General features: G+C 47.9%; 2 protein-coding genes across 37 annotated transcripts in view; one reads left to right on the top strand and one right to left on the bottom strand.

Moving 5' to 3' along the window:
* Nucleotides 1-26472, top strand: part of ZMYND8 (zinc finger MYND-type containing 8) — a 124927-nt gene that overhangs the window by 94729 nt on the left and 3726 nt on the right. For 25 of the 36 annotated variants that reach the window (XM_015474134.3, XM_025000396.2, XM_005214580.5 and 22 more), the window contains 8 exons: nucleotides 2030-2542; nucleotides 7415-7810; nucleotides 9741-9931; nucleotides 15968-16048; nucleotides 18950-19028; nucleotides 19973-20212; nucleotides 21580-21737; nucleotides 22891-22957. In XM_015474134.3, coding sequence (XP_015329620.2) covers nucleotides 2030-2542; nucleotides 7415-7810; nucleotides 9741-9931; nucleotides 15968-16048; nucleotides 18950-19028; nucleotides 19973-20212; nucleotides 21580-21737; nucleotides 22891-22957 — 1725 coding nt within the window. The remainder of the gene's footprint in view (nucleotides 1-2029; nucleotides 2543-7414; nucleotides 7811-9740; nucleotides 9932-15967; nucleotides 16049-18949; nucleotides 19029-19972; nucleotides 20213-21579; nucleotides 21738-22890; nucleotides 22958-26472) is intronic. The other 11 variants (XM_025000397.2, XM_005214585.5, XM_005214583.5 and 8 more) reach the window with 1 other exon arrangement.
* Nucleotides 12222-13597, bottom strand: LOC101905203 (heterogeneous nuclear ribonucleoprotein A1-like). Its single transcript, XM_059893069.1, has one exon. The coding sequence runs from the start codon at nucleotides 13530-13532 to the stop codon at nucleotides 13113-13115; it is 420 nt and encodes a 139-aa protein (XP_059749052.1). The 5' UTR covers nucleotides 13533-13597; the 3' UTR covers nucleotides 12222-13112.

The raw sequence follows: 26472 nt of genomic DNA, 5'->3' as shown, positions 1-26472 counted from the left end.
CTTTATGGCTCCAAAGCATCAGTGGTCCTTTTGTGTGGGGTATTCCTCCCAGTCTAGACTGGAAGCTCCTTGAGGGCAGAGAGGTTTGTCTTAATAAAGATGTTATAAAGACTAGCCTTCTCCAAGGTACTTGGTCTTATACACATAGTGATGCTCTAGAATGTTTGTTGAAGAGGTAAATGAAGTCAGAAGGTATTTATAAGGAAATAGGGGGTGGCTGGGTCTCAGTAGAGAAAGCCAGTCCAAGATGAGATTTCCATGTCACTGGGTGCTCTGGACCTTTGGCTGAGAAAGGAGCTAGTTGGGAGTCACTCAGGCTGTCCGAGGAAAGCATTCCTTGCTGAGTTGCCCATTTGGTTAGGACACTGAGTGACATGGATGAAATTTTGCAAGGTATATCCCTCTTGGGTTCTTCCAAGCAGCTGGTCTAGCTCCTCAGTTTGTTATTGTTAATAAGGATTTATGGAGGACTTCCCATGCCTCCTGCACTGTGCATAGATTGTCCTGGAGGTTTGATACTGTTAACAAACCCATTGTACAGGTGAAGAAATGGAGGTTCAGAGAGGAAGTTCACCTGTTCAGGGCCACACAACTAATAGAAGCGGGGGAGCAGGATCTGAATTCATATCCTTTGGGCTCCAGTATCCAAGCATGTGTGGTCATGCTTGTCAGTCTGGTGTCCAGCCTTTAGTTACCAGTTGCCCAAGCCCTGAGATCCAGAAATTAAACCAGATTTGGTTTTTAGATTCTTTCAATTTGAGCCCTGGAGGAGGTGGATATAATTCACTCCTGATCCTGCTGGGCTGTTTGTGGCTCTTAGCCTTTTACAAGTTTCTCTTAACGTGACCCCACTCACTGTAACCATTGCTCTAGAATGAAGACAATACAGAGTTGATGGGGATTTCCTGTTTTCAAAATTGTAGGGTATCGGATTACTTACCTCCAGGTGGATGACGCTCACTCCCGAGAGCAGGAAACATGAATAGGTTAAATGAAACTATTGTTAGAAATAGGCTTTTGCCCATTTGGGCTTGTGTGTATAGGAAACTCCTGCTGTTCTATCATTTCTCCTTGTGCTTGAGGCGTGGAAATGGGTGACTTTCCTCTGGACTCGGTTACAAGTAGAGAAACAGTAGAAACGCAGTGGTGTTGACTCTGCTTCAGGGTGGGGAGCCCGCTGGGGGCTGGGCAGCTGGGCCACCTGGAGACTGCTTCCCAGCCGAAAGGGGCCAGTGGTTCTCAGCCCCGGCCAGCCTCGCAGGCCTGTGACCCAGAGTGGCCAGGGCTTCTGCTCTTGCAGCACAAGCCTAGCATCTTAATTTTTGTGTGAAACTTCCCGATTTATGAATTGGCCAGCATGTTCTAAGTTAAAAATAAAAACAACAAATAACACAATGTTGGAGAGCATTGGGTCAAACCATTGCTTCCTAAGTAACATGTCTGCTCATGTGGCTCGTGGGCTGTGAGTTTGCATCCCCTGCTTTAAGCCTTGGCTTATTTCTTTGAGTCCTGTACGCAAAGGGTAAAAGACTTAAAGCTTTGGGAGTTTGTTGGAAGAGCCCTAGTGCTGACTCGAGCCCATGTCTCTGGCCTCGCCTCTCTTGATTTTCTTTTGTGTCCCAGGACAAGTGATTTCTCAGGGCCTCTTTTTTTGTCATCTGTAAAATGGATCAGTTTTAACCACTCCTTTGTAGCATTCCCTTTCATCCCTCCCGTTCTGTGTCCCAGTGAGTTACCCATGCCGCCAAGATTGAGCTCTGGATAAATTAGAAATTCACGTCGTTTGGTCCCATGTCATCTTGGAATGTCAGTAACCGAAACCCTCAGCAGACAAGTCCCATTTGTCAGCTGTAGTCAGCTGCAACTTGAGTCTGCTGCTACCCCACCAGGCCAATGTGATGCAATGTGATGCAATGTGAAATTTTCTTTTTTTCATTCCAGCGTTGGGCGTGGAAAATGTTTGCGTTTTTTTGGTCCTGCTCTTTATTCTGTGACTACGCCACATGCTGGGTTTTCTTTTTGAATTTAGGCATAAATGAAATCTCGGAAGATGTTTATACGGCTGTCGAGCACAGCGATTCGGAGGATTCTGAGAAGTCAGATAGTAGCGGTAGTGACTCTATCAGTGATGAGGAACAGAGGTCCAAGAACGAGCCAGAAGATGCCGAAGACAAAGAGGGGACTCGGATGGACAAAGAGCCATCTGCTGTCAAAAAAAAGCCCAAATTGCCGAACCCAGTGGAGACGAAAGAGGAGCTGAAAGGCAGCACGTCACCAGCCAGCGAGAAAGCGGACCCAAGCTCGGTCAAGGAGAAGACGAGCCCCCAGCCTGAGAAGGACTTTTCAGACAAAGCAAAACCCTCGCCTCATCCCACAAAGGATAAGCTGAAGGGAAAAGATGAGACGGATTCCCCAACGGTGCATTTGGGCCTGGACTCCGATTCAGAGAGCGAACTTGTCATAGATTTAGGAGAAGACCACTCTGGGCGGGAGGGTCGAAAAAATAAGAAGGAACCCAAAGAACCGTCTCCCAAGCAGGAGGGTAAGTGCTTGCGCCCGTTTCCGGTTTCTTGGTTTGGTGTGAGAATGCCACCTTGCCGTTTGTAGTATCACGTGTCATGTCGCGCTCTGACATCGTGAAGGTGGCACAGCAAAGCTTGGATTGGCTCCTGGTCACCTAGCTAGTTACTGAGCGGGACCAGGCCTTAACCTGGGCCTGCCCACCTTGTACCTTCTCAGTACCCGATGTGGTTGATTTTGAGCACAGGAAAAGAAGTCTCTTAGAAAGTAGTAGTTGCTTCTAACAGTCAAGTCGTTTTGAACTTAAGCAGTTTCTTTTCCAGTGTGTTCACTTATATGCCTAAAGTGTTTGTCAAAGTTAAGACATTGAACAGGGCTAAAATTGTTAAAAGTGTTCGGTTCAAAGACCTTGATGAGTTTATTCTTTACCTCCCCTCACGCTGCCCAGGCTTCTCAAAACACATTTTCTTACTAGAGTGTAAGACGTTTTGGGTCGGTGGCACCAGACTGCTGAGTTCTTCTTAAGGCCTCTAGAAATCCAAGGGGGGATTAATGTATGATTCCCACCTGAGCCCGTGTTCTGCCATATTTGCGTTTAACTGACATGGGCCCGAGGTTTCTCAGCCTTGGCACTAATTGACTTTTTATGCTAGATAATTCTTTGTCCTGTGTATTGGAGGATGTTTAGCAGTATCCCTGGATGTCAGTAGCGTCTACCCAGTGGTGGCCTTCAAAAGAGTCTTGACAAAACAAAATCTCCCCTAGTTCTGGACTACTACCTAAGTTCTCCCTTCGCTGCTGTGAGGGACCGAACTAGCTGTGGCTGCTCTCAAACCCGCTGCATCCCAGGCATGTTGGCAGACCCCCCAGTGGAACATGGGAATGATTTGAAACATGTTTGGCCCATGGGCGAAGCAGTCAGCAAATTTCTCAGCTGGCTTGGCAAGTGGGTGGTGAGGGGATTCCAATATACCCAAGAAAGATAATTAAGAATTAATTAAGGGCCCAGGAGAGACAGGGCCAAAAGACAAACTGGAGGTTGTAGCCATAAAACCTCTTGTACTTTGTGGGTTACATAAGGGGATAGCCAGGTTTAATTCTGTGGCTCAGTGGTAAAGAGTCCTCCTGCCAATGCAGGAGATGTAGGTTCGATCCCTGGGTCGGGAAGATCTCCTGGAGAAGAAAATGGCAATGCACTCCAGTATTCTTGCCTGGAGAATTCCATGGACAGAGGAGCCTGGTGGGCTGTAGTCCATGGGGTCACAAAAGAGTTGGACATGACTTAGTGACTAAACAGACAACACACAGCTTCTGACAGGAGGTAACTTCTCAGTTATGTATCCCCTTGGGATTTCTTAGTCTGGCTGCTTAAACAGGAGGGGGATGGGCTTTGAGCATCTTCCTTCTGTGTTTGTATCAACATGAACTGTTCTGGAACCTCAGTTCCTGCAGTTCATTGAAAGAGGATGGAATATCTCTCAGTGATATAAGGCAGGAAGAGAGAGAGGCAGTTGAGTGGGTCAGGAAGGATGGATTACTGCCCCATCCCTTAGAATTATGAATGGCATCTGAAACTCCATTTCTGTGTGGATTGGGGTTTGAGGTACCACTTCTGATGCTGCAGAAAGCAACAGGAGTAGCAATTATTCCATGAAGTTTGTGGAATTGTTGGGTCCCAGATGGCAGTGTTCCTATGAATGATACATTTATACTATTCCTCTTTTTCTGGAATAGATCTTTTGTTTGGTTGTGGGATTTTTTTGCTCCTTCCAGAAAGGATTTGTGACATACTGATAAAATGGAAATCAAGACATCAGTGAGAAAGATGAAAATAGAACAGTGAGAAATCTGGGGAAAGTTTGTATACAGAAATAATTCTTTCCGCCTTCAGAATTAGCAAAGCCAGGCTTCCATTTTGGCTCCGAGCTTCCTGGCAGTCAAAGTGAAAAGGGAAACACATTTGAGTAGTGCCCTAAAAGATCTCCACCTAAATAGAAAGCACTCCAGTTGATAAAATGAAGCTGAACTGTTCCTCTCACTGGTATCTGGAGCAAATTTCTCTAGGAGCCCCTGAGTGTATGGTGGGACTTTCAAGCAAAGGATGATTCTGAAACATAATTCAGTTAGAGGAACTTCGCAGGGGTTGAAATCCAGAGTCACCTGAGGATGATTTGCGTTTTGAAGATTCAACTTCGTGTCCAACTCTGCAGTTGAGCATCTTTTCAACAATGTGCTTTCACTTATAAGTTTATTAAGTGAAGGGTGTGTTGGAGAGTGCTTGGTGACCTCCAGCTGATCTTCAGTTTGGAGTGCAGCTTATACACAGAATCTGAATCCTCAGATAGAAAGACGGCTGTTCTAGCTAGAGATCCCAGAGCAGAGGCTAAGGGAGCTTGCTTCAGGACCTTGACTATGCTTACCCGGGTCACATCAGTCATTTCTAGCCTTCTCTTAAAAAGTCCTTTTTTAATGTACAGGACAGCAACCTGAGTCTGATAGAAGTAGGTTAGTTGGGTGGGGTCGTTTTTGGAGTGTTGACCTTTAAGAAATTCACTTCTTTTTGAGACTACAGGTGATTATACGCTCCCAAATTTTTAGGACAAATGGAATTTTCCATGGCCCTTCCTCTCCCTACCCCCACCCCCAATAAACCATCAGCATCCTCTAGAAATTAAAATGTTTTAGTGTCTAAATGAAACACCCACCCCCCCACCAAGAGTGCGTCAAACCTGGAATTTTTTTTTTTTTAATTTGGAAAAGAGCTCCAAAGGGACTCTTGCAGAGCAGTTACCCATCTACAAAGCCAGCTGTTTGCTTTTGCAAGATGAGAGAGAGAAAAAGACCTTTTTGTGGTTGCCCTTTGCCCAAGGAGGGTTCAGGCTAGCTAATCAACAAGGGCAGTGTATTTTTTAATCACATGGCAGAAAAGAGAGGCACTAAAGATGCTTTTGCAGGTTAGAAGCCCTGCCTGTGGGATCTCTGCTTTTTTAGAAGGGCTAAGCTCAAAGCCACTTTGCCCCGGAAGGGGAAGGGGCAGAGGCTGCATCCGATATCTGGAAGGTTGTCCTGGGCAGGGATGGGGGCTCCTCACTGTAGGTAGGGATCTTCTCCCAGCCCCGCCCTGTGTTCTTGCCCAGGACTTGGCTGAATTTTTCCCCAGAGGAGCCAAGAGGGCCAGTCAGTTGTGATAACCACCGAGACACCCCCACCCCCAGGCAGTTAAGTCAGCCTGTCAACACTCCTTTCCTTTCATACTCCTTGGTTTTTCCAGACCCACCATTAACTGAAAATTTCCCCTAGAATGATCAAGAGCTCATGTCTTTTCTGGGTGATAGAAATCTAAAAATGACAGGCATGGAGTCACACGTCGAAAGTGTGCTGAGCCCCTAAAAAAGGTGTAGTCCTTATTAAGGGCTTCCTTGGGGCTCAGCTAGTAAAGAATCCACCTGCAATGCAGGAGGCCCAGATTCTTTCCCTGGGTGGAGAAGATCCCCTGGGGAAGGAAGGAAAAGGCAACCCACTCCAGTATTCTTGCCTGGGAAATCCCACGGACAGAGGAGCCTGGCAGGCTAGTCCATGAGATTGCAAAAGAGTCGAACACGACTGAGCAACTTCACTTTCAGTCCTTATGAAAAAGTGTTTGATGTCCAGGCACATCGTCTGAGATCAAGGATGCTGACTTGCACCTGTGTTTTTTGTGTGAATCCCGGGGAGTCCTCTCTGGGGACGCAGGTTCATCTCTGCAGGGCCTGGGGCCCCTGCAGTAGTAACTGACCCCCTCCCCCTTACAGACGAGCACTCGTGTGGTCATCTCCTCTCCGCCGCTCAGTGCTTCTGGCTCTAACCTGCCTTCTGACCAGCCCTTCTCACTGCCTGCCCTCACTTACCAATATGCTGCCGATTCCTGGGCATGTCTTGGCTAAAGCTGTTCCCCTCCAAATTCTCCCTGCTGCCTGTTGACATCCTGCCCTCCTCCCTTATAGCCCAGCTCCTCCCAGAAGATACACTCCAAAAGGCAGCTTTTTTCAAACTTGAGTCACTCGCATTCATTCTTTTTGCCATACCCAAGACCTGCTCGTACAATTATTGACTTAATATATTTTTATTTGAAGCAGCAGCTCTTTTTTTTTTTTTTTAATTGAACTCAATTTTGAACTTAAACTTGACTACCACACAGTAGGTGAAACAGTATTTTGTGCTCTGCATAAAAGACGTAACAGGAATAATTGCAGTCAAAATAAAAGCAAGGCTTCTAAATTCTCCATAAATACCATTGTGCTGGGGAAGGTTCTGGCCTTGGGGTGGAGTTCCCTTGCGTGTTAGGTGTCAAGGCTGCCAGGACCACACTGAGACTATTCTGGAAGGAATTAGAAGAGATGAAAGACAATACTCTTCTTTCTGGGTGATTCATTGTTATTGGCCATTGGGAGGCTGTCTGGTTCCTTGGGGGACATGCTCTGTAGGTTTCCTGGCCAAGGAAAGGATTCCTGTTAATCTCCAGATGGACTTTGGCTAAGTCTCTCTCAAAGTGCTTACTGAACTCTTAACTTTGTAAAACAAGGTACTTGCAGTGATTCTGTTCATCCACTGGGTCATCGACTAGCCGGTGGGCAACTCCAGACCAGGGGCTGGGTCATGTTGGCCTCAGTCCCCCGGAGGCCTTGACAAGTATCTCAAATGTGAGCCAGCACGTAACCCAAGGAGGCTGATGTTTTACGCTAGAACCTGCTGCAGAAGTGGCCTAAGCATGTAAAGTGACAATGTACCCATTCACGGGGAGGTCCTTGGCATGCTAGCCTGGGATGGTCACCTGGAACTCACTGGCCTGGAGACCCTGCAGGTCAGCCGGAGTCCCGTCTACTTTCTGTTTTGTTTGTTCATGCCTTGGCTTCAGTCGTAGGTAAAGCTCCACCATCCACGACAGCGGGCAGCCAGTCTCCCCCCGAAACGCCGGTCCTCACCCGCTCATCCTCCCAAACTCCCACGGCTGGGGTCACGGCCAGCACCACGTCCACGGTCACGGCCCCGGCCGCCGCTGCCGCCGCCGCCGCCGCCGCCACCACCACGGGAAGCCCGGTGAAAAAGCAGAGGCCGCTTTTACCGAAGGAGACTGCCCCGGCCGTGCAGCGGGTCGTGTGGAACTCCTCAAGTAAGTTTCAAACGTCCTCCCAAAAGTGGCACATGCAGAAGATGCAGCGCCAGCAGCAGCAGCAGCAGCAGCAAAGCCAGCAGCAGCAGCAGCCTCAGTCTTCCCAGGGGACGAGATATCAGACCAGACAGGCTGTGAAAGGTACCGAGCCTCCCCCTCTGCTCTCCGTGGCGCCCGCTCCCTTTTCGCCACATGGACAGGAGAAAAATCGTCCTCGTTTTATTTTTTCAGTTCCCCTTGGTTGCCTGGCCACCGTATCCGGGAGGCCTGACACATTCCATTTGGCATTATTTTTTAAAGTTGTTTTGCAGCTTGCTTTTTGTACTTTTCTTTTTCCTTTTTCATTTTATAAACGGTACATGCACGTCTTCTTAGAAAGGGGTGAAATAGATGCCTAGACACACAAAAATCTGTTGTCTTGATTGACTTTCTATTTCATTCTCCACCCTTTCTCTGAGGTTATTGTTAACCATAAGATCTTTTTGTAATGCATGTATGCATATATATTTATGTATATATATATATGACTTCATAAAAGTATTACTTTTTTTTTTTTTCTTTTTGGAAACATAAAAATGGTACCATCCTTGCCTTTTTTTTCCCCCCACCCATCAGCATGTTTTGGAGGTCCATCCATGCAGTACATAGAGCTCTCCCTGATTCTTTTGGACTGCTGCGTAGTATTCCAGTTTATTTAATAAAGTATTCCCCTATGGATAGACATTTAGGTTGCTTCCAGTTTTTCCCTGTTGTAAACAGTGCTGCAATGAATACCTTTGTATAAGTTTCCTTGTGCATGCCCGTGTACCCCTGGGCATTATTTTTGAAAGAGTACAGTATGAGAAGTGGATAGTAAAGGATACCTTAATAAGTAGGGATTAGCCCCTCAACGCAAGAAGATGCAGCCTCAGGAACCGTTGCTGAAGCGTGGAATGACAGCTCCCAGCAGGAGGCTCCATCTGGGCTGACGTAAAGCCGTACAAAGCGGTGATCTGATGGGTACTAGTTTGTCCAGCTCTCGTGAGGACTGACACAGGGCTTGTTTCCTGGGGAGACCCGCATCGAGATCCTTCGTGGTTGGGCTCCTTGATCGAAACTCATGTACTGAGTGCACTATTGTGAGCAGAACTCTTGAGAGGTGCAGCGGGTTGTGAAATGAAAGAGTAGCCAGATCTTGAACCGGGCCCCCAGTGAAACCCTTCCAAGATTGGGGTGGAAGGAAACTGAGCGGTTGGACACACGGTGTTGGAGTACAGCCGGAGTGATCCTGCTGTCTGAAGAGTTGCTGGGGCAGAACCGAGTCTGGGATCTTGCAGGTTGGGATGGTCAGTTCCAGTCTCCTGAGTTCATAGCCCTTAAGTATAATGAGCCATCCCGGGGAACTTGGGAGCTGGCGAGAAGGAGCTCATTGATGGTATGGCTCCTAATTCCCAGATTGTCCTGTTAAAGATAAACAAAGCTGGCCACTAGTTGAAGTAGTTAAGATGGATTTTAATCTGCTATATACTGTTGCAGTAGGGCAAAACGTCCGACATGAACTGAAGTCAATTTGAACGTGTACACAGGGGACTGGGGTTTTAAAGGGAGAATTTGGGAATAGGGAGGGGGAATCGTGGGGGCTCAGTAGAGTCAGAAAGGGACAGTTTTACACCAAGTGGGACGGGGGTGTTGGTCCATGTGAAGTGTCTGGGTTTGCTGACTCTGGTACGTCTTGAAGGTAGGCTTCTGCCCTCCCACAGAGACTGGACACTGGGCCCTGTCGTTAGGTGGTGACTGGAGCAAATAGGCAATTCTATTGGCAGCCTTGAGTTTTCGTAGGTGGGGGTGGGGGTCATCCTAGGGATGCAGCCTTGAGCTGTTGGAAACCGTATTGCTCTTATAGACCCAGATGGAGGTCTCGCTGAGAAAGGGCTCGGAGGAACCTCGCTTGAGTTTGGCCGACGAGAGAATTTTTGTCCCTTGAAAGCAGAGAAACTCGAATGGTGTGGATTGGGCCCTGCTCCCACCACAGCTTCAAGCTGGGGCGGCCTTCCTGAGGCAGTGGGGTGACCAAGAACCTTTGCTTTCCCAGCTGTCCAGCAGAAAGAGATCACACAGAGCCCATCCACCTCCACCATCACCCTGGTGACCAGCACCCAGTCGTCGCCCCTGGTCACCAGCTCAGGGACCACGAGCACCCTCGCATCTTCGGTCAGCGCAGACCTGCCCATCGCCACTGCCTCAGCTGATGTCGCTGCAGACATCGCCAAGTACACTAGCAAGGTGAGTGCCTGCGGTGGGATTGGGGAGGACCAGCCTTGGGTCTTTCCCGGAATTGAAGGGGACCAGGAGGTGGTGGAGTTCCTTCCCAACTCACCTGTCCTCTTGGCGTGTTCCTTGTGGAGGCGTGTGGTGGGCAGGCTCGCCTGCTCTGTGTTCACTTGTGGGCACCCTCTCAATGCAGGTTCTGTTGTCTCTCTTTTAAAATTTATTCTCTTGAAGTATAGGTGATGTACATTTCTACTGTATAGCAAAATGATTCAGTTATATACACATGTACTTTCTCATATTCCTTTCCTTTCTGGTTTATCACAGGACAATGGTTGTAGCTCCCTGTGCTATACAGGAGGACCTTCTTGTTTATGTATAATAGTTTGCATCTGCTAATCCCAGACTCCCGATGCATCCCATCCCCGACCCCAGACCTCCTCTCCACTTCTCTCTTAATTTGCCAAGTGCTTCTATGCTCACTGTTGAATTCGGGCAAGTGAAGCTTGCAGCTCTCCTCGCTGTCAAATGAAAGTGCTCTGGAGTGATGTTCAGGTTCATGTCTGTGGAACCCAGGGAGTGAAAATTACCACCAGAGTTGCAGCTCCCTGGGGAGTCCATTCTGCTCTCTGCTGGGGCCTAGAACAGTGCTTGATGCATAGTTGTACAATGAAAGTAGGTTGCTGCCTAACTTCTCATTGGGCTTCTTATCAGCACCTTTTTTTTTTTTAATGCGTACAGTTTTTTAAGTCTTTATTGAATTTGTTGCAATATTGCTGTATTTTCCTTCTTTTAAAATGTTTTGGTTTTTTGACTGCAAGGCATGTGGGATATTAGCTCCCTGACTAGGGAATCAAACCCATACCCCCCACAGTGGAAGGCAGAGTCTCAACCACTGGACTGCTAGGGACGTCCTCACACCCATTTTATAGATGAGCATGCTGGGAGCTAGCCAGGCCACACAACTTGTCCAGGGTCACATAATCTGTGAATGTCTAACTGGCATTTGAATGGTAGCAGCCAGGATCTAGAGTATCCGTTTAACCCAGCTTTGAGCTGACTTGTGAATTCGCACCGGGCCTGCTGACCACAGCTGTCCAGTGTCCACAAACCTATTGTTCTTACATGTGGCTTTTTAAAGCAGCCACGCTTGAGTCAGTGTTGCTAAAGAGAGAAAACCCAAGTCTTGGTGTAACATCTCTTTATTTAGTATTTCTGTTCCCCCCTTTTGAATAAAACACAAGAATTCTTATTGAGTCCCTGAGTTTCGGAACAGGAAGGGTTCAACTATTAGGTATGGTTACATCCTCAGGGTTTTCGTCTTACCTGTTCATCACCTTGAACTAGGACTGACTGCATATTTTTACTTATAGTGACTTAATAGAAGTAAAATTAAGTCTAAACTCACCAGATCCTGTTCTTCAAGGCTTGAAGCCTAAGCCCATCTTTCTTCTGTTAAAAAGAGTGATTCGCATGAAAGTGTTAAAGAATTGATGCAAACTTCCCTGATGGCTTGTTGGTAAAGAATCCGCCTGCTAATGCAGGAGACGTGGGTTCCATTCCTGATGTCGGAATATCCCACACACCCTAGAGCAACTAAGCCCATGCACTGCAACCACCGAGCCCGTGCTCCAGAGCCTGGGAACCGCCACCACCGAGCCCGTGCCTAGAGCCCGTGCTCTCCGTCCAGCATGGGAAGCCACCGCAGTGAGAAGCCTGTGCACTGCACCTGGAGAGTAGCCCCGGTTTGCTGCCACTAGATGGAAGCTTGTGAAGCAACAAAGACCCAGCACAGCCAGAAATAAATGCATAAATAAAATTATATTAAAAAAAAGAATTAGTGGTACCACGTGGAGACTTTCTTCCTAACAAGATCTGTTGTAGAATTATAAGAGAACTGAAAGAGACTACTTTTTTTTTTTTTTTTCAAGAGGGTATTAAATCTTTTATTGATTACACACGATAATGGATGATACACAAGCTTCATTCCCATCTATAACTTTATCTCGTACCATAATTCAATTTAGATATATTGCATAGGATGTGCCAACAATCATTAATAACCAAAAAAAATAAAAACTCCATGACTTTGCATGGGTGACCCTTTTAATGGTGAACTCCAGGTCACAACACAGTAACTGTCAGTTCAACTACACCAAGGTTCTGAAGACAACAGCTTCTCCACCAAGCAGGTTGTAAATAAATTTCAAATGGAACCTGGCATCACCCTGAAGGAATTCTAACTTCACACTGTTGGGGTAGTTTACCAAAATGGCTTCAGAGTAGACTAACTTTACACAGCACATTTAAAAAAAAAAAAAAAGACATTTATTCAGCGTCATGATCAGACTATTACATTTAGCAATCAACAGCATGGGTGCAAAAAAAAAATCTACATTAAAACCCTTTGTTGGAATGCTTTACACTTTCCACAGAACAGAAACTAAAATAACCTGTTATACAATTAGTCACAAGTACAGTCCTCGAGTTTTTTGCCCATACACATGAGTATTGTCTAAAACATGTCTTCTTTATAGCAGCTAGGCCCTGCCACCACTGTGCTTGGCTGAGTTCACAAATCTATGGTAACCTGTAGCTTCCCTGTCACTTCTCTGGCTCTCCTCTCCTGCTAAGCTTTGTTTCCTGGCAGTAATTAAAACCTTCTGCCACTGCCATAGCTACTGCTGCTGCTGGAGCCACCATAGCCACCTTGGTTTCGTGGTTTGGCAAAGTATTGGCCTCCACCACCACAGGGGCCAGAACTTCTGCCTCCAAAGTTTCCTCCTTTCATGGGTCCAAAATTTGAAGATTGATTGTTGTAATTGCCATAATCATTGTAGCTTCCGCCACCTCCAAAATTGCTTCCGTCATTACCAAATCCGTTATATCCTTCCCCACTGCCACCATATCTGCCACCACCACGGCTGCCACCAAAGCCACCTCGACCACTGAAGTTTCCTCCACGACCGAAGTTGTCATTCCCACCAAAACCTCCTCCACGACCGCCACCAAAGTTTCCAGAACCACTTCGACCTCTCTGGCTGCATGAAGCACTAGCCATCTCTTGCTTAGACAGGGCTTTTCTCACTTCACAGTTGTGGCCATTCACAGTGTGGTATTTCTGAACGACAATCTTGTCTACGGAGTCATGGTCAACAAAGGTTACAAAAGCAAAGCCTCTCTTTTTGCCACTGCCTCAGTCAGTCATGATTTCAATTACTTCAATTTTCCTGTACTGTTCAAAATAATCTCTCAGGTGATGTTCTTCAGTGTCTTCTTTAATGCCACCAACAAAAATCTTTTTCACAGTTAAGTGGTCACCAGGTCTTTGAGAATCTTCTCTTGAGACGGCCCTCTTTGGTTCCACAACTCTTCCGTCCACCTTGTGTGGCCTTGCATTCATGGCCACATCCACCTCCTCCACCGTGGCGTATGTGACAAACCCGAAGCCTCTGGAGCGCTTGGTGTTTGGATCCCTCATTACCACACAGTCTGTGAGCGTTCCCCATTGCTCAAAATGGCTCCTCAGACTCTCATCGGTTGTTTCAAAGCTCAATCCTCCGATGAAGAGCTTCCGCAGCTGTTCGGGCTCTTTGGGAGACTCTGATTTAGACATGATGGCAGTGGAGGCGGGGAAGACTTCAACGATGCTTTCTCGGCGGCGTCCACGGGCAGAAAGCAGAGACTACTTTTTAAAACTACTGACTTAAGATGTCTGGTATTGCCTAAATGGCTTTTTTTTTTTTTTTAATTATTTATCTGTTTGGCTGTTCTAGGTCTTTAGTTGTGGTGTGCAGATTCTTAGTTCGCATGTGGGATCTAGTTCTCTGACCAGGAATCAAACCCAGGCGCCCTGCATTGGAGGTGCAGAAGCTTAGCCGCTGGGCCACCAGGGAAGTCCCCCCAAATGGCTTCTGGTTTGCTTGCCATTGATTGGACTTCTTGTATCGCCTTCCGTTGATTTGGTCCAAGTTGTCCATTTACAAATGAGAAAACTGAGTTTGCCACGCAGCTCAGGCTGGTGTTCACACCAAGCCCAGTGTTCTCCGCTCCTGCAGCCCTCTTATTCCATCTCCTAAAGTTCTCCCCCTTACTCATGGAGCAAAATTGAGGAATAAACTTTTTGATAGGCATTTTCTTTGCAGTTAAGAAAATACACTCAGCGACGTAGTTTTGGAGCTGGTGAACTTGCTTGTGTCTGAGGTGACCCAGAGTTGAAGACCCAGATTTGTGTGTTTTGGCAGAAGGGCTCTTTTTTATTAATCTTGAGTTCTTTGCTATATTTGGAAGTGAGAACGAAGGTCAGCCCACAAATTCATGATTTCTTTAAAATGGAATGTAACTATGGCATTAGTAACGTATTGGATTTCATCCAGTCTCTAAAGTTTTCTCGTAAAGCAATTTCGTTTGAATATTTTAAATGGACCTGAGCAGGGAGGCCCGTGCAGAATGACTGACCATAAAGCACAAAGTGTTTTTGCTGGCAACGTCCTCCTGTGGTCCCTGCAACAAGGGGGAGAACTAATATTTCAACAGATACTTTATTCATTTTCCGCCTATTTTGGGGGTGAATTGGGGGTTACTCTTTTGGGGGTTGGCAGCAGTTTTGCGATCACATGTTCTTGAGAATGAATTCTTCTTTGAAAATAAGAAAACAGGTATCTCTTTATGAACTCCTCAGCAGGTACGGAACCACAGTCGCCTCTTCTCCTCATTTAATCCTTGTACACACCCTACAAGGGGCACTGTTGTTATCCTTGTTTTGTGCCTGGGGCCCAGAGAGAGTTGTGGATGGCAAGATAGAATGGCAGGAACAAATCTCGGGCATCAGATCCAAGGGTGCTCTTCGTCCTCTTTTCTTGCTGAATTGGAGCAAACGGCATGGCGCCGGGGCATCTTGGCGGTGGCCGGGCCAGATCCAAGACCTGATTTGGCCTCCTGTCTCCTCCTGCCCCTCCAGTGATGGGGGGGGACTCAGCGGGTGTGTGCCCGTTTAGGTCACCACAGAGCCTTGAGGAGGGCTCCCTGTGCCGAGCAGTAGGCTCTCATGAGTTGTCTGCTGTGTACATAGTACTGTGTATATGTCAGTCCCAGTCTGAATCTCCCTGCTCCCCCATCCCCTCCTTTGGTCGCCGAAAGTTTGTTTGTTTTATCTGTGACTCTGTTTCTGCTTTGCCAGTAAGTTCATCTCTGCCATTTTTTTGGATTCCACAGAGAAGTGATATTGGACAGTATTTTTCTGTCTTACTTCACTCTGTATGACAGTCTCTAGGTTCGCGCACATCTCTGCAAATGGCACTATTTCGTGCCTTTTTTATGGCTGAGTAGTACTCCGTCGTACATAAGTACATATTCCGTATCCGTTCCTCTGTGATGGACACTTTAGGCTTTGTCCGAGTCCCGGCTATTTTCGACAGCGCTACAGTGGACACTGGGGTGCATGCCTCCCTTTGAATTACAGTTTTCTCCAGATACATGCCCAGGAGGAGGATTGCTGGCTCACACGGTAGCTCTCTCTGTTTTTAGTTTTTTAAGTAACCTCCATGTAGTTCTCCTTAGTGTCTGCACCAGTTCACATTCCCACCAGCAGTGGAGGAGGGCTCCCTTTTCTGCACCCTCTTTCCAGCATTTATGGTTTGAGATTTTTTGATGATGGGCATTCTGACTGGTGTGAGGTGGACACCTCATGGTAGTTTTGATTGGCATTTCTCTAATCATTAGTGGTGTTGAGCATCTTTTCGTGTGTTTTTGGCCATCTGTGTATCTTCTCTGGAGAAATGTCTATTCAGATCTTTCCCCCCCATTTTATGATTGGGTTACTTGGGGTTTTTTATGAGCTGCATGAGCTGTTTGTATATTTTGGAGAGTAATTCCTTTTTGGAGATTAATTCCTTGCTTTATTTGCAAATGTTTTCTCCGATTATGAAGGTTGTCTTTTTGTTTTGTTTATGCTTTCCTTTGCTGCCTACAGGTAGATTTTGGATATATGTCATCTAGAAAAAGTCTCAGGGAAGTTGATCACCCAGATTGTTTCTCTTTTTATCTTTTCAGATGATGGATGCAATAAAAGGCACGATGACAGAAATATATAACGATCTTTCGAAGAACACTACTGGAAGCACAATAGCTGAGGTCAGAGGTGACACATGTCATTCTTGTTTTTTTAAAAGTTTTTAAAAATTGGAGTAAAATTCCTTTACAGTGTTGTTAGTTTCTGCTGTACAACAGTGTGAACCAGCTGTCTGTATACATGCGTCTCCTCTCCCTTGAGCCTCCCTCCCATTCTTTACTCCCTTTTTGCTGAGGGTATTTTCTCTGGGCTGATACGGGGGCGTCCTGAAGAAGTTTGCCAACAAAGGTCCGTCTAGTCAAGGCTATGGTTTTTCCAGTGGTCACGTATAGATGTGAGAGTTTGACTGTGAAGAAAGCTGAGCGCCGAAGAATTGATGGTTTTGAACTGTGGTGTTGGAGAAGACTCTTGAGAGTCCCTTGGACTGCAAGGAGATCCCAGTCCATCCTAAAGGAGATCAGTCCTGGGTGTTCTTAGGAAGGACTGATGCTAAAGCTAAAACTCCAGTACTTTGGCCTCCTCATGCGAAGAGTTGACTCATTGGAAAAGACTCTGATGCTGGGAAGGATTGGGGGCAGGAGGAGAAGGGGACGACAGAGGATGAGATGGCTGGATGGCATCACCGACTCGATGGACATGAGTCTGGGTGAACTCCGGGAGTTGGTGATGGACAGGGAGGCCTGGCGTGCTGCGATTTATGGGGTCGCAAAGAGTCGGACACGACTGAGCGACTGAACTGAACTGAAGAAGTTCTCTGGAAACCCCTCTCAGGTCTGGCCCCGGTCCCCAGGCTTGCTCTGCCTTAATGGTGGTATTGAGGGTATTTCTTCACTTGGCTGGGAAGCTGGTGCCGTGGAGACACACCTTGCTCTCTGCGATCACCTCACTTCTAACCAAACAGCTGAAACCAGAGCCCGAGTTATTGACCCACTGGCGAAACCAGAAACCGGTTGTTTTGGCCCCATATAAAATTGGCTCCTTTGTCATCTCCTGAAGTTTGGACTTTTTTATTCAAGTGATCTTGGTGTTCAAGAGGTAGTATCCCAAACTTCCTCACTTTAGGTGATTACTTAGAGAATGGAGTGGTTAAAACATGGAAATGTCCACTTCTGAAGTGACCACTTATTTTTTTTTTTTTTTTAAAGCCTCCCTGAATTTTCTTCCTAGGATAATGTCAGCGCAAGCCGGCTGCAAACGGGTCCCTTGGGGAAATGACAGGTGGCAGGACTTGTTGAGGTCATTGAAAGTCATGATGGAAAGTGACAGGAGCCTCACATGGAGCCACTGATGTGAGAGGGCAGGCAGAGTGAGGCCGGCACCTAGAAAAAGAGGGGAACATCTCCAGGAAGATGCTCTGATGGGCCTTAAACAGAGACCTGTGTGCTTCAGCTTTTTTTGTTTTTTTTTGTGCCACACTGAGCCGCTTATAGGATCCTAGTTCCCTGACCAGGGATTGAACCTGTGACCTCTGCGTTGGGAGCGTGGAGTCTTAACCACTGGACTGCCAGGGAAGTTTCAAGAGAGCTGTGTGAATGTAAAGATTTCAGGGAGGTCCCAAGAAAAATCAGTGAATCTCTTTAGGTATTTTTGCTGTATGACCGTCTTTATGATTATGCTGGGGTGTCAAACAACAAGGCCAAATGCTGTTTTTAGAAAAACCTCCTCTCCCTCACCCTGACCTGTCGTCATACTTCATTCCTTTTTGTTCGTTTAATTGATGTCAGGTTACCTGAAACCTTGGGTGTCTATAGATGTCAGATTATTCCAGATTTTAATGAGGTAATATACAGCCCCCTTCCACAATTAGAGGCAGCATTTCTGCAGTGATACAGTATGATTGTTTCCACTGTGTTGGAGGAATCAGAATTTCTCAGCCTTGAAGCTCCTGACGTCGGTGCCAGATGTTTCGCTCTGGTGGGGGCCGTCCTGTCCGTCCGGGATGTTGAGCAGAATTCCCGGTCTCTACACTCTGGATGCCAGAAACAACCCAGAGTGTCTCCAGGCAGTGCAGCGTCATAGACAGAGGAGGGGGGCAAAAGTCATCTCAGTTAAGAGCCATGGCGATGATTAAACACTGTCAGCAGCCTTGTGTCAATTCAGTTTTGGTTTGTATTTTCTTCTCTCCAGATGAATTTGGCCCCAAATATACTCCTCCTCCCCTCCACCCCAAATAGCCCATGGTTTCCAGAATGGTTAAGCTTTGGGATTTCAGGTGAATGATTATGGCCCCCACCCAAAACTTTAGGTCAGAGATAAAATAAAGCTGTTTTTAGGATGTTTTAGTTTAATTTTTTTAGGCCAAAGTCCTGCTCAAAGCTTTTACGTATAGTAAGTCTCTTAGGCGTGAACCTTCAAATTGGGAACTTTGAAAGACGTGAACGTTTGCGTGTCCAGCCACCTAAGTTAGCCCACGTGTCTGGCGCACGTTGTCACGTGCATACGCCCTCTGCAAGCGGTTGTGCTTTGTGTGCTTTACTCTGTGGAGTGCAGTATGACAGTACCTTTATCTCAAGCCCGGATGTCCAGAAGCCAGCGTAAAAGCGGCGGGATGGAGCTGGTACTGTACTATATAGCCATTGTGTAGTTGGCTGCTTAGGCTAACTTTGTTGGACTTACGAACAAATTGGGCTTATGCACGGGCTCTAGGAATGGAACTTGTTCGTATGTAGGAGACTCACTGTACTATTTATTTTGAAAATCTGGTCGTCTTTTTCTCTTTAAATGGCTTTTCCCGGAGTATCTCTTAGAAAAGATGAATCACTTGTATTTGGTGTTTTGAAGCAGAATTTCTCATGAATTTGGATTAACTCACTGGCACCCATCTGGGGGAGGCCAGCAGAGACTAGGCTGCCCGCCCTCTGACTCTGCACGTGACATTAACCCGTAGTGAGAGCTGGAGCTTCTGAGCCCTGTTGGCAGTAGGCACCCAGATGCGCTTTCTCAGTCTTTCTGTCCCCTTACAGATCCGCAGGCTGAGGATTGAGATAGAGAAACTCCAGTGGCTGCACCAGCAGGAGCTCTCGGAAATGAAACACAACTTGGGTAAGTGCTGCTGACCTGGTCTGCACTGACGAATGTTCTGGATAGGAACTTCTTGCCGTGTCTAGAGTCGGGCCCAGATGTGAACTGGGTCAAAAGTAGGCCAGGGGGACGTACCACTCCTGGGGAGAACACAGCATCCTGGGGAGTCTAACCTGGAGAAACCAGGTATGGAAGCAGGAGCTGGCGGGAACCCCCTTTCCTCACTTCCAGATACTGACATCAGCAACCATTTATCCTAACAGCTGTGGTAGCTGCTCCTGCTTGGAGCTCTGACCTGCTGTAAAATTGAGAGACATCTCAGTAGCCTGAGCAGTTTGATAATTGTCCTGTCAGCCTAATGATCAGTCCTGATGTCCTGTCTGGCAGATTAGATCCACTGCCACTAAACACATCAAGAAGGAAGTATATCCAAGTTGTAGCCCCAGCTCTGCCCATCTTAGCAGCTGTGTGCCTTAGTCTCCTCATCTGTGAAATGGGTATTATAGAGGTAGTCACCTCCATAATAGTAAGGATTAAAAGAGTTCATATTTATAAAGTGTTTACAGCAGTGCCTACAGATCATAGGTGCTGTATAAGTATTTGATAGAAAAAAAGCTTATATGAATGATAAATTTCAGAAGGAATTGAGTGAAAATTGTTCTGAGGATTTACGTGAGCACTTCCTGCAGAGTCACCATGGGGCCCCGTTATCAGTATCCTCAGGACCTGACATTCCTGATCACAAATAGTTCCTCAGGTCGGCTCGGTGGATGCCTATTTTACAGATGAGGACGTTGGAGCTCAGGGAGGCAGGGTGACTCTCTGCACTGGCTCACATGACCAGAACATCCCCGAGCCAGGGATTTGTAGCTGTTAGGATCCACCCTCTGACCTGCTGTGAATGAGCCCACGGCTCGGGATCGGGGAATGAAGTTGGCGTCCTCTCCCCTTCTCTCTCCTGGCAGAGCTGACCATGGCGGAGATGCGGCAGAGCCTAGAGCAGGAGCGGGACCGGCTCATTGCCGAGGTGAAGAAGCAACTGGAGCTGGAGAAGCAGCAGGCCGTGGACGAGACCAAGAAGAAGCAGTGGTGCGCCAACTGCAAGAAGGAGGCCATCTTCTACTGCTGCTGGAACACCAGCTACTGTGACTACCCCTGCCAGCAGGCCCACTGGCCCGAGCACATGAAGTCTTGCACCCAGTCAGGTAGGCCTTAGGAGCACCCCCTTGCCCAGGCTGTGGCGGACGGGCCCTTGGCCCCCTGTGGACCACAGGACACTTGCCACGCTCACTCACTACAGGTGACTCCTGCACACAAGAGAGCAGGCAGACACATAGCCAAGTCTCCAGGCTCCGTTGCCTCCACCCTCTGGTTTCCTTGGCAGCGTTCTCTTGTGTGAATGGAGCTTATAATGACAGCCCAGATAACTTCAGTTTCCTGTGGCTTGCTGTGGTTCTCCACTGGGGGCAATATCTGTCTCTGCCCAAACCAAATGTGGGCGTCCCTGGTGGCTCAGATGGTAAAGAATCTGCCTGCAATGCAGGAGACCTGGGTTCGATCCCTGGATTGAGAAGATCCCCTGGAGAATGAAATGGCAACTCACTCTAGTTTGCTTGCCTGGAGAATCCCACAGAGGAGCCTGGCAGGCTTCAGTTCATGGGGTCACAAAGAGTAGGACATGACTGAGTGACTAAGCAGACACACGCACAAATCAAATGCATCTTCTACCCCATTCTCCAATGCACAGGACAGCCCCCCACCATGGAGCCCATCCTGGACTGAAGGCTTTAAACAATCACCGGTTCTTATGTGAATGGCAAAGTGTTGGTTTGGAACTAATCTGTCTTTGAAATCTCTTTCTAATGCAGAGCAAGCAGATCCCAGGCCAGGAGACTCTAGCAGGAAACACCGTCTAGTTAGAACTTATTAATAATATTTATTAGTAATATTTTACAGTTAGCACTTATTTATGGCCAATATTAGATTTCTGTGTTTAGAAGTAGAAGTCTCCACTTCAAAGAATTTATTTAAATGCAAATAACATAAATAATATGACAAGGGACTGTGTCAGTGGACTGGCAAAGTTTTCAAAGGTGGTAGATGAATGACCCAAGTTTGAGAAGCTCTAGGCAGGGGTTGGTGAGCTTTTTTTATGAAGGTCCAGAGAATAAATGTTTTAGGATTTGTGGCCCATGGGGTCTGTCAAAACCTCTCAACTGTGCTGTTACAGGGTGAAAGCGAGTGCATGAGGTGAACACTGGTCTAAAATCAGAAATTATGAGTAATTGGAACAGCTGTACCAGGCTGTTTGCTTCACGAACATGCTTTTGTCTCCAGAATGATTTAATAAAACTTAAATCACAGACTCTGAAAAATGAACATATCATGCACAGTTTGGAATTCTTGCATCTGGGAAGGCTCTGGTCCAGCTATTCTGGGCCGGCGCTGTGCCCTGGGCGGGGTTGGCTGGCATCTCTTAACACGTGGTGGTTTGCACGGAGCAGGGTTCCCTGAGGGCCTGGGCGCTACTACGCTTGGCTTATACATGGCTTCTGTCACCCTTTGCCCTCAGCTACCGCTCCTCAGCCGGAAGCAGACCCTGAGGTGAACACAGAAACACTAACTAAGTCATCCCAGGGCGCCTCCTCCAGTACTCAGGCAGCCCCCGCGGAAAGCAGCGCCTCGAAAGAGAAGGAGACGCCAGCTGAGAAAAGCAAGGACGGTGGCTCGGTGAGTATCCATCCCACACGCCTCGGGGCCAAGCAGAATCTCAAACCTGCCCCGCTCCCACCGGCATGGCGAGTCCCGTGCTGTAGGAGCTTGTCTGTCTTCAGGCTGTAGGTGGGGGCGAGAGGGTCTCTGCAGGGCTCCTCCTCTCCAGGTATGTGTTGGGGGCAAGCATTGTCCGGTAGAACCTTCTGTGATGACGGCAGTGTTCTGTATCTCCTCTGCCCCTTGTGGGAGCCACCAGCCTCAGGTGGCTGTTGAGCATTTGAACTGTGGCCAGTTTGACCAAGAACCTGGATTTCAGATGTTAGTAAATTAATTTAATAACAACTAATTTAAATGCAATCGCCATGGCTGGCTGGTGGCTGCCGTATTGGACACAGAGGTTGCACCTCTTATTTTCCCAGGGCGTGGTATATGGATTGTATGCAGACATTATTGTAGATGACACGTTGGCCATTTTTTACATTTGTAGTCATTATGGGTTTACTTCATGTGTATTAGGGAAAACATCAAGTCATCCCAGAAGTCAAACCTCTTTGATTTCATTGATAGTATTGCCTAGGAAGAGGTTATTGTGAAATAAAAGTGAATCAATATAATACAGTGTAATATGTAGTCGGCCCTCAGTATCCGTGGATTTCTCATCTGCAGATGCAACCAGCCAAAATGCCATTCTGTGTTTGGTTGAATCCGTGAATGTGAACCCTCGGATACAAAGGCGTGGTTATATTCATCCTTCTGGGCCATTTTATATAAGGAAATTGTGCATCCTTGGGTTTTAGTATCCTTGAGGGCTCCTGGAACCATTCCACCTTGGGTCCTGGGGGACGGCTGTACTTCCTTTTTGGGATAGGGCAGAAATCCGGAGAGGGGAGTAGGTCAGAGAGAGGGCAGTTGAGGAACAGTGTTCTTGACGCTGAGGCTCTAGAGTGGAGTAAGGGGCCCCCCTAGGCCTGTGTCCAGGGAGACAGGGCAGAAAAGGGCACAGGGTAGGGCCAGCCCAGCTGACCTGGCCGCCCCCCGAGCACGCCAGGCAGGGGCCATGCAGGTGCTGGCGGGGCCGTGACGAGCAGCCCATGGATCCCGGGGCTCCCTGGGAGGGCTCCGTTGACCCCAGTGCCTTGCCTCCATCTCTCTCTCTTTGTGTTTCTAGACCCTCGACCTCTCTGGCTCCAGGGAGACGCCCTCCTCCATTCTCTTAGGCTCCAACCAAGGCTCTGGTATGTTGCCCCCTGGTGGGTAAATGCTCTCATGTTCCACATGGGCAGAGGGGAGCCATGTCCTCAGGGAGAGCCTGAAGGGTTCAGGGCGGTGGTTTGCAAACTGGGTTTCCTTAGGGATTCTCGGGGGCGCCCTGGGCCGGTCAGCAGGGATGAGGGAGCGGCTGGGCAGGCGGCGTTGAGGCATTTCTCCAAGCGGAATGAAATTGAGTGAAACTGTCCCTGAGGTCCCAGCACCCACATTCCGTGGAGGAGGGTACTTGAGCCTTCAGAGGAAAAAAACCATTTCTAGTAGATGATTCTTCTTGAGCAATCTTTCCTTTTGAGGGATAACCTGGCAGGCTGGCGCTAACTTTTCTGGTTCTCCTCTTCTGTGGAGTTTGCGCTGTTTTCTAGCCCAGTGGGTGTTTCCCCTACCCCCTCTCAAACCAGTTTTAGGGCCTTCCAAAAGAGTTCATCCTCGGTGAGAACCGTTCTGCTGCTTTCAGGGTCCTTCAGCTCCAGCCAGGGTCTTTTTCTCTTCTAGATCATTCTCTTCTGTTGAAAACCACTTTTTTTTTTTCGTTTCTGCGTATTGAGTACCTAGAGGAAGAAGTCATGTCCCTTGTTAGGGTGGCTGGAGGTTTCCCAGTGGCGCTGGAAATGGGGTTTAGGTTCAGGGGACATGAAGTGGGGGTGGCATGAGCTGACTTCAGGGGCAATATGAACTGGGCATGGAATTATGATTGAGCCACCTGTCACTCCCTTCTCACTCTCAGGTCTTGTGATTGCATTTTGAGGACACGTTGAGTTTGGAGCTGAGGTGTCTTCCTCATCCCTTCTTCTAGCTTCTCTTTTTAACCAAGGCAGAGCGGACTCGAGACCTCAGCAGCATGGCACCCGCCTAGAGCTTCCTGCTACAGTTTGGGTTTCATTATGTTGATTTGTAGAGTTGCCTGCTGTGTATGGCAGGTATTATGCGTTCCTGCTTTTGGCAGTGATAAAAGAGTTTCTGTTCAACTTAAGTGGAGAGTGAGTTTAGAAACATCAGCTGAGCTGTAAGTAGGAGGATTTTGGATGTGTCAGAGCTGCAGAGGTGGTTGGCGTGGGGAAGGGTTCAAGTTGTGGGGAAAACACTGCTGCGGGCAGGGGGCGCTGTTGAGGTCTCGGAGCAGCCAAGTGGCAGCATCCACGTGGGAAGGTTAACGGACCTTAGGAAGATCAGCGATGCTGTGGGGTATGGAGTCCGGTGGGACGAGAGGCTTCATGCAGGAAGGCGGTTGGGAGACGCAGCATCTCCCAGTTGTGAGGTGGATGAGGTGTTCCCTGGCCCAGGGGTTGATAGGCTTGCTGTAAAGAACCAGAGAGTAAAAGAGGTGAAGCTTCGAGGGCCACCCCGTCTTTATCAGAACTGCCGTCGTCGGATGGAAGCAGCCTCAGACGGCATGTAAACAGATGGGCCTGCGCTGCAGTGAGCTCGTGCTTGGAAGCCGGCGTTGGGCTGGATTGGGCCTGTGGGCGTCACTAGCTGACCCCCGGCCTGAAGCGCCCTGGTGTGCGAGGGAGTAGAAAGGGAGGCTCAAGTTGCTGGGGAGTTGGTGCGGAGGGTGGAGTAGAGAGAAGACCGTCCCGGGGAGTCTGATAACTAGAGGGGGAGGGAGGGAAAGGTCCCGAATTGTCAGCATTTTTTAGGGAGTGCTGCAGTGTTACTCTAGAGCAGGGGCAGAAGGAGCTGAACCAGAGGTCCCTGGAGGCTGGATCAGGACTGGTAGCTCACGGCTCCTCATTGCCCCCTGTTCGCGCTCCACAGCTGTCTGGCTGATGGGTTGTCCTCAAAGCAGACAGACCAGCTCATTTTCTGATTCCTCATACGTCTCCGGGCTTCTGTTAGTGCTTGCTGCTCGCTGACAGTGTAGAAAGAATCTGGAGAAAAGTGGGCTTTGCAAAAACATGGAGGTTCCTGTGCTCTTTATTGGCTTCTGGAACCTGGCTGTTTAAGATGAGGGTCTAGTCGGGAGGGAGAAAGGTTGAATAGGAGACAGGAGCTTCCTGGGGGTGGGCGTGGGCCTCTCCTGTTCACTTGTCTCTTCATTTTAAGATTTTAAAGCGACGTCTGCCTATCAAGTTGACTCTTAAAACAACATAGGTTTGAACCATGCAGGCCCATGTCTTGTGTGGATTTTTTTCCCCCATAATGAATACAGTTCTACACAGTCTGTAGCTGGTTGAATCTGTGGATGTGGATATGGAGGGCTGACCATGAGACTTAAGTATCCATGGAATCTGGTATCCATGGTGGGTCCTGGAATGGATCTGCTGTACCATCCCTGATACCAAGGGATGACTAGTCAGAGAAAATCGTACGGGGAAAAAAATTCCTTGTCCCAGTTTTCATGGCTATCTTTTTGCATCTGGTACTTATTTGTAAATAACTTGTTTCCCCATATGTCTGTTTCTCGACTTTATCTAGACATTGCTTGTTGACTTGTGGCTTTAGAAGATGAGAATCGGGGTCACTAATCACCTCTCTTCTCCCCTGTTTCCCAGACCACTCTGTCCCTGTTTGACGTGCTCTGTGGGTTCCCTTGGTCCAATTCGGCACTTACTCCTTCGTCCTTGTTCTCCAGCTGGAGGAAGCAGTGTCCCTGAACCCCTCTCTTGGTGCTCATCGCCTCCCTCACCTCTCCTCCACTGTCACATTCAGCCTTTCCCATCTTCCTGCTCTGACTTCCCCATCATCAAGGTGGAGAATGTGTGCATTCTCTTTAACTGCAGTTGGTCCTTCTCAGTTCCGGCTGTTGGCTCTCTTAAGGTTGACAGGTGATCATCTGTTTCCATCATTATGGTCGTGCTGTTCGTTGCAGAGTCAAATAGTACACTGTGAATACATTCCCATCTCTGTATAGCCGCTTTTCCCTGGAGGTTTTTTCCTCCCCCCTGTATCGTATCTTCAGCGATTTCCCTGCCAGGTTCTTCGCCATGACAGTTGTTTTATTGAGACACTTTTCCTGTCGCACATTTCGGGCTCTTCCATCTCAGACAGTTACGTGTTGGTGTCCTGAGATTCAGAGTGGCCCGCTGAATCTCACCTGTGGCTCCTCCCTCAGTCCTTTTCACCACACACACCTCCATCGCCCTCTCTTTTCTGATCTGTCATCAGCCTTGGCAGTAGATTTGTGATTATACTTGCCGTAAATAATCTGGGTTCCTTGGGTGGAGCCATCCCACCTAAGTGTGGTGGGGCCGGCACCTTCCGTTTCCCTGGCTGAATTAAGCTCTTGGTAGAGCTAGTGGTTCCGAGAAAAATTTGCTGTCAGAATTCTGGGAGTTGATGGCTTCATGTGGTTGCTTTTCTGTCCTTGTATGCCGTATTTCCACCTGTATTCTCGTGCTGTGTCCAGTGATCCTGTTCATGGTTTTAATATGCATTTTTAAAAGCCTTAGTCTCCTGTGAATGCCTTGAGTTGGAAAATGGTGACATCGACCCAGCAGTCCCCCATGCTAAGACCAGTAGCCTGTTGATGAGCAGGAGAGCG

Source organism: Bos taurus, chromosome 13 (genome assembly GCF_002263795.3).
Source record: "Bos taurus isolate L1 Dominette 01449 registration number 42190680 breed Hereford chromosome 13, ARS-UCD2.0, whole genome shotgun sequence".
NCBI classification, from domain to species: Eukaryota; Metazoa; Chordata; class Mammalia; order Artiodactyla; family Bovidae; genus Bos; species Bos taurus.
This window is presented reverse-complemented; position numbering and strand designations above follow the sequence as displayed.

What these genes read in the sequence shown, in the direction of transcription:
- LOC101905203 (XM_059893069.1), bottom strand. Translation starts at nt 13,532, where the DNA reads ATGTCTAAATCAGAGTCTCCCAAAGAGCCCGAACAGCTGCGGAAGCTC.